The sequence below is a fragment of the Arvicanthis niloticus genome, chromosome 9 (assembly GCF_011762505.2).
Source record: "Arvicanthis niloticus isolate mArvNil1 chromosome 9, mArvNil1.pat.X, whole genome shotgun sequence".
Lineage (NCBI taxonomy): Eukaryota > Metazoa > Chordata > Mammalia > Rodentia > Muridae > Arvicanthis > Arvicanthis niloticus.
The window spans coordinates 23,099,747-23,107,250 of NC_047666.1; the positions used below are offsets into that span (position 1 = coordinate 23,099,747).

At 45.1% G+C, this 7,504-nt stretch overlaps 1 protein-coding gene across 4 annotated transcripts in view; it reads right to left on the reverse strand.

The window, feature by feature from the left end:
- Dguok (deoxyguanosine kinase) overlaps positions 1-6,386 on the reverse strand; it is a 28,644-nt gene extending 22,258 nt beyond the window's left edge. For 2 of the 4 annotated variants that reach the window (XM_076939967.1, XM_076939968.1), the window contains exon 1: positions 6,175-6,386. In XM_076939967.1, the coding sequence (XP_076796082.1) occupies positions 6,175-6,316 (142 nt within the window). In that variant the 5' untranslated portion in view covers positions 6,317-6,386. The remainder of the gene's footprint in view (positions 1-6,174) is intronic. The other 2 variants (XM_034512543.2, XM_034512545.2) reach the window with 2 other exon arrangements.
- Between the last annotated feature and the right edge of the window lie 1,118 nt (positions 6,387-7,504).

A 7,504-nucleotide genomic window follows, 5' to 3' on the forward strand; every position in this document is an offset into this window, starting at 1 on the left:
GACAAAAATCTTAAAGTGTTCTCAGAGGTTTCACAGTGGGGTTTGGTTCTCCATTGCCACAGAGGCTTGCTAATGACAAGAACACACATTACTACAGCCAGCCTCCCTTCAGATAATTTTTTCTCTAAATCTTAGACTTAGCATAACTTAGATCTTCCTGTCATTAGCTCTGTTGTCTTTCTTGGGGGGGTCCCACGTCTCAAGGTGCATCAAGTCTTCCTTCAGAGCCTTAGCTGGTGTGCTCTAGTTTGGTTATATGGAAAGAACTTTTCTCAGAGTATATTATTATTGGAACATGTGAGGTTTTTTTTTTTAACGTTAGGACAGTCATTCCACAAGCTAGATGGAGTCCTGTTGTGACTGTTTACCATTTAAGTCACGGCTTTTTCTTTGCACAAACTTCTCTATAGACTGCATGCTTGTTATAGCTAACTATGCTACAATGTGGTAGTGATATATCATAGTTTCTCTTATTCTAAATGTAACATACCGGCATCTTATGGGAATTTTAAAATATACTATTTCCTCTGGGCATTTTCTATTGTCTTTCCTTTTGGGGTGTGTGTGGTTTCTCTGTGTAGCCCTGCTGTCTTGGAACTATCTCTGTAGACCAAGCTGGCTTTGAACTTAGAAATCTGCCTGCCTCTACCTCCTGAGTGTTGGAATTAAAATGCCTAGCATTTTTCTTTTTCTCAGTAAGATGGAAAACATTAGGGGAAAAGGTTCAATGTGAAAAGTCTTTACTGAAGTCAATTAATGGTAGTAAATATAAATCTGACATATTAAAAAAAAATCTTCCCAAGAAAATTGAGTCTTTTGTTTTTGTTTTTTTTCGAGACAGGGTTTCTCTGTGTAGCCCTGGCTGTCCTGGAACTCACTCTGTAGACCAGGCTGGCCTAGAACTCAGAAATCCGCCTGCCTCTGCCTCCCAAGTACTGGGATTAAAGGCGTGCGCCACCACCGCCCGGCCAGTCAGATACTCTCAACCTAAGTGGCTCTGTAGCTAAAGCAGCCAGGCAGGCTGAGTGCTGCCCTCAAGGACCTTCTTCTCCAACCTTGAGACTCAGCCCAGGATCATAAAGGTTCTACTCCTACAACCATTTCTGGGAAAACTTGGAAAATCAGTCAGAAGAGTGAAAGAAACTTAAAACAGTTTGTTTAGTTCCTTCCTTCCTATTTTCTTTTCATGGGAAACTATTTACAAGCAAAAAAAATGTTCCTCACAGCTCAGAGCATGATGTAAACTCAGCCTTTCTGCAAGAGTGGGCCGGCTTGCCTGCCTGCCTGCCGAAGCTCCCCTCCCCCATGGTGGTTGTCCTGATTCATCTGACCACTGTCACTCTCTGAAGCCTCCTTGCACTCTGTCCAGATCCACTTCATTCCTAGGCAGAGTTAATTACTCCCTGCTCTAGTTTACCAAAGTATCCGACTGTAATCATTTGCTCACTCCTCCTCTCTCACCAGCAGGCTGGGAGCTCACTCTATGAAGACAGACTGTACCTTTCTCCTTTCCTATGCTGGGTGCCTAGCCAGGTACTAAGAATAGAACTGGGGGGATACAAATGAGGTGACTTGCAGAAACAAGAGAATCCAAGATCCAGTATTAGAAACAGGTTGTTCCCCACCAGGATTCTTTGCTCATTTTTTAAAGCTTGATACAAGGAAAAGACATGACTGTGCATAAGACACCTATTTCTGAATGCAGGAGCAATATGCAAAGCCCTGTGCTGCCTTACACTCAAGTCTCCAGAATGGGAGAAATTTATTGTCTCCTGTTCTTACAATAGGTCCGTCAAAGTGAAATACTGGAATGGGCTCAGATGACCTGCTGATGGCTATCTCATATGGCAACCAGCACTTCAACTGGGGTTTGTAGTCACAAAATAATGGGCTTCAGGAAGCAGTGAGGGACACACCTTAGTGATGAACAGAACTCAAAGAGCTGCTAGGTATTTTATTGTTTGGATTTTCAGCTGTGGGTGCCAAGCTTTGAACTGCAGTTATACACTGTGCCTGGTCTCAGCATCACACCGGAAGCCATTCCCTTTCCTGTGTGCCAATGACTAACTTCCACATAAATGTGCCAGCACAGGACCCTGGCAGCCACCACATGAGCACAAAGGCAGGGCACTGGTGGCTCTGACCCAAGGAAGGTACCGAATTGTCAGCAAGCTCAGCAGCGCTCAAGCGCACACAGTCGTGGCTAGGAAGCTCTGCCAGCCCACACAGGATGAGGAACTCAGTGTGGGAGCTGCCATCTCAGTGTGTGGGGAGGGAAGCAACTGGGGACTAGAGCCAGCAGATGCAGTCTCCCAGATCACTCTACAGCACCTCCAAGGCTTTACCTACCCCCACCTGTCACCAGCTCCATGCCTGGACTCGGTCCCATCTTAAGTCTCTCTGCACTTGGGTACCCAGTCAAGTCAGCTCTGGATCTCTTCTGTGTCTCTCGAAGATTCCTCAGACAAAATACATTGCTCTTACCTTCCCAGAACATCTCTTCCTTTATTTCATCCTCTGCCTACTGAGTCAGAATGCAGGCTGTAAACCTGAGCATTCTCCTCCTCCTCCTCCTCTACCGACATCCAAGCAGTCACTAAGTCCTGGCAATCTCACTTCCTGATCACCTGTTCAAATGTCCCTTCTTTCTCCCTCCATTCAAGCCTGTGTCATCCATCTTTCCTCCTTCAACTTCAACAGCTTTGGAAACTAGTTTTTTAGTACTTGTGTATTGGACAGGCTAGATACAAAGTATTATGGGTACTGCAACAAATGTGACATAGAAAGTGTCCACTTTACAAAGCGCTTGTTTATACACTTAACTGCAGCCTGTGACTTTCCAGAAACAAATCTGGTTATGGCACACACTGACTTCAACTCTCTAGTAGCTCAGGCAGCCACCTGCTGCCAACAGGATGAACCTGGATTCACAGGCTCACCAGCATCTGGCTAGTCCTCCTCTGCAAACCTCCAACAGTAGACTTCTGCTACTACCTTAGTTTTCTTGTCACAAAGACGAAAACAACTAAAGGGAGAGTTTCTTTTGGTTCACAGTCTTGAGCCCATCATGGTGGGAAACTCCCAGCACCAGGAGGGTAAGGCAGCTTTGCATCCCAAGAAGGAAGTGGGGAGGGATGAATGCTGGTACTCTCCGTAGAGAAGCCATGGCACACACAGTCAATAAATATAATAAAAAATGTAAAGAGGTATTCCAGTAACTGTCTCCTGAGTCACCACCTCTCCCCCAACTGTTTTTCAAAACAGGGCTTCTCTCTGTAGCCATAGCTATCCTGGAACTTACTCTGTAGACCAGGCTGGCCTCAAACTCAGAGATCTGCCTGTCTCTGCTTCCTGAGTGCTGGGATTAATGTCTTGTACCACTACTACCCAGCTAATTTTCCCTCTTTACTAGACCATTTTTCAAAAACAAGTTACTAATGTGTGTCAATCTTTCACAGAAAGAAAAATAACCTTAAACATCAAGGTCCTCAGTCTTTTCCTTCAATACAGTCTTCTGGCTTTAAATACCATCTCTATATACGTCCAGCTCAGTATCCTCCACTCACACACTCAAGAGCATAGTCAGCACTTCTACTTGGCCATCCAATAGCCACATCGAAACCCAACATGCTTAAAACCAACTCTTGAAACCATTAACACAATCTGTTCTTCCCAGACTTCTCCATTTAAGACAATCTAAGCTGAGTGTGTTAGTGCCCAACTGTAATCCCAGAGCTGCAGAGGTGGAGGCAGTGGATGTACGTTCAAGATCAGTTTACAGCTACATAGGGAGTTCGAGGCCAGCGTAAACTTCGTAAGCAGGATTTTGATGTGGGAAGGGAACAAAAGCAAAGCGCATGGTCTGGGCTGGAGACGGCTTAGCCGGTACGAGTGCTTCCTGCTAGTGCCCGTGTCAGTGGCTCACAAACACCTGTAACTCTTCCTGCCCTCACATACACATTCTCATACACAGACATATAACTTAAAATTAAAAAAAAAAAAAAAAAAAAAAAAAAAAAAAAAAAAGGACTGGGGACCGACTTGAGTGCAGAACACTTGGCTAGTGTGCACAAGATCCCATGATAAAATATCTAAGCAAACAAATGCGCGTAAGAAAACAATCCAAACTAAGTCTTCCAAGCTGTTCAAGTAAAGACGACTGAGGTCAGCACTGGCTCCTCTAGGCCTATACACCTCATCTATCACCAGGTCCTGCTGGCCTGCCTTAAACTCTACCTCCACCTGAGCCCAGCTTACTCTGTCATTACTGCAGTGGCTTTCTAACTGACACCTTCCACTTCCAATGCACTGGGCAGGTGATGACTGTGTCTCTCAATACCTCAAACCATTGAATGGCTTCCTAGCTCAGGTTAAAAACCCAGGATGGTGTTGGCTGCTATCCATGGGAGGCCTGCCCTTTTCTGAATGAGTAGATGGGGGGTGCTGGAGGCAGGGACTGGAAGGAGAGGAGGGAGGGAAACTGAGGTTGGGATGTAATATAGGAGACTAAATTTTAAGATAAACAAACAACCCACGATGGTCTTGGGATCTATACAACCCTGTCCTCCTTCGTCCACCTGATCATCTCCCTTCACTGCCCTCCTTGGTGATCTACTTCAGCTGAAATGGCTTCCTCCTGCTCACTGAACACACCATTCTATCCCCAGGCTTTCCAATTTGCTCTGCCTGGAATGTTGGTCATCTACTCATATGGTTCACTCTCTCACATTATTCAGGTTATTGATCCGGCATTCCTTCGCCAGCGAGTTATTTGCTGATTACTGTATTTGGAAGATAGACAATCATCCTCAACCTCTCATCTTATTCATCAGTATCTAATATACTGTTTATTTACTCTGCTTAATTTCTGTAGTTTTATTATATATCACTCCCTATTGAAATTCCACAAGTGGAGAGTTTTCATTTGATCTGCCCATGGCCAAGAACAGTGCCAACACAGGAAAGATACTCAAAGGGTGACTTGTTGAATGAATAAAATGAGAAACTATTTGCTGCCACTATGTCTTGAGCACCCCATATCTGAACTCATTATGAATCAGCCTCTGTGCAGAGCTAAGTGCCCTCAGAATTCAGCAACATTGAGTTGAACCATTTTGCTTTCATGCTGCTTTTTTTGTTTTCTATTTAAGATACTGGGTTACTTATTTCTAAGTTTAAAAAAATGAGATCTTTCCTAATGAGGCAGGCAACTTTCTGTGAGTTTGGGCTCAGCTTGGTTTAAATAGCAAGGTCCAAGCCAGCTAGGGCTACACAGTGACTGTTTCAAAACAAAAGACATCACTGTAATAGTTTATAGTGCAATTAACATGGGGGTACAGCAAAATAGTAAAAATAGGATGTTAAGAATCGATCTAGCAGGGCGGTGGTGGCGCACGCCTCTAATCCTAGCACTTGGGAGAGGCAGGCGGATTTCTGAGTTCGAGGCCAGCCTGGTCTACAGAGGGAGTTCCAGGACAGCCAGGACAGAGAAACCCTGTCTCAACCCCCTTCCCCCCCCAAAAAAAAAATTGATCTAAGCCCGGCGGTGGTGGCAGATCCCCTTAATCCCTGCACAAGGGGGGCAGAGGAAGGCGGATCTCTTTTGAGTTCCAGGCCAGCCTGGTCTATAGAGCGAGTTCCAGGACAGCCAAGGCTACACAGAGAAACCATGTCTCAGGGGGAAAAAATGTTTTTTTTTTTTTTTTGAGTCTAAATAAACAATGGCTCATTTTTAAGTGTATGTCCCAAATACTGAATGTGACACACCAAAATTATCTTAAATTCTATGTAAACTGGACGTTTATTTTTATTCTTGCTAAATCTGCTGATGCTATTTTAGGAGAACAAACGGCACACTGTCGCGTCTATTTCTAGCGAATGAAACATGCCAATAAACCAGTATAATTCTGGGGCTATCTAAAGCCTGCGTCAGGCTTTTACGTCCCCGTGGGTGAGTAGGTGGGCGGGTACTGAGGCCCAATGTCTCCCAAATCAAACCCCATGGTGCACTGTGGGGAAAAGGCCCGACAAGCAGAACCGGCAGGTCAGGCAGTGGCAGCAGAAGGGGGTCAGGTGGGCAGGGCGGGACAGGATCTGAGGCCAGCTTCTTTTCCCAGCCTCTCAGTCACCTACTCGGCGGAGGCCAAGGCTCGACAGCCACTTTCTGGCCCTTACCGATGTTGCCTTCAATGCAGAGCCTTCGGGGGCCGCCCCCGTCGTGCATGCTCCTGGCGCTTGGCGCGTCCACGAGCGTGTTCAGACGCAGGGAACGGAAAGACGCTCGGAGTCGACGCAGAAGGAACCGACCTGCAGCCATCCTACCCAAGCTTAGCAAGGCGGGCACTTCCGCCGAGAGCACGTCCGCCCGCGGTAAAGCGACTCCAGCGCGCCTCTGACGTCAGAGGACCTGCAGTCAGGAAATGGCTCTGTTCTCGCGACGTTTGCCGGGAAGCTGTGGGGGTGTCTCGGGGTTGTGGTGTAGGAGGGAGGCTGAGGTAGAGTTCAGTCGTTCATAGTCCTTTCGTTGTTTTAATTAATATGTACGTACGTACGTACGTACGTATGTATGTATGCATGCATGTATGTATACACACATATATGTATAGCCCTTTTGTTGTTTTAATATATGAATATATAATTGTATGTGTATGTATATATGTGTATATATATTATATATGCATAAATATATAATATATATATTTGTAGTTCAGAAGACAATTTGCAGGAATGGTTCCTGTTTTACTATGTGGGTTCCTGGGATCAAACTCAGGTTGTCAGGCTTGGTTGCAAATGCCTTTAGAAACTATGGCTTTGGGTGTGCTAACCTTTTCATTTTTAGAGACAAATAAAAATAAATGGAAGATTGGAGATACAGCTTAATTGTAAAATGATTGTCTAGCACGCACAAGGCCCTGGGTTGGATCTCCACACCATAAAAATTGTAATTAAAAATCTTAAACTGCTGGGTGGTGGTGGCACGTGCTTCTAATCCCAGTACTTGGGAAGGAGAGGCAGGCAGATCTCTGTGAGTTTCAGGCCAGCCTGGTCTACAGAGTGAGTTCTAGGACAGCCAGGGCTACACAAAGAAACCCTGTCTCAAAAAACAGAACAACAACAAAAATCTTGTTTTACTTGTTTATTTTGATATTTTGAGACGAGGTCTCATATAGTGCAATTTGGTCCTCCTGCCTCCCCCTCCCAAGTGGTGAGCCAACATGTCTGCTATATATTATTTTATTTACTTGTTGGTGGTGCACATGTAGAGATCAGGACGACTTATATGAGTCTGCTCAAACTCAGGCTGTCAGTCTTGGCAGCTAGTGTTTTACCTGCCGAGCCATCTCACTGGCCCTAAGATAAATGGCTTTTTCCTCCATACTTTAGGACTTTATTGCCTACAGGAAGAAACTGGACTATTTTAAGCAGGAAGGGAACACAGTCTAATAACTTACACAAGTAATGTTTCTCATTCTGTGTAACTGCAAGCACAGTGTTGGGCCATTAT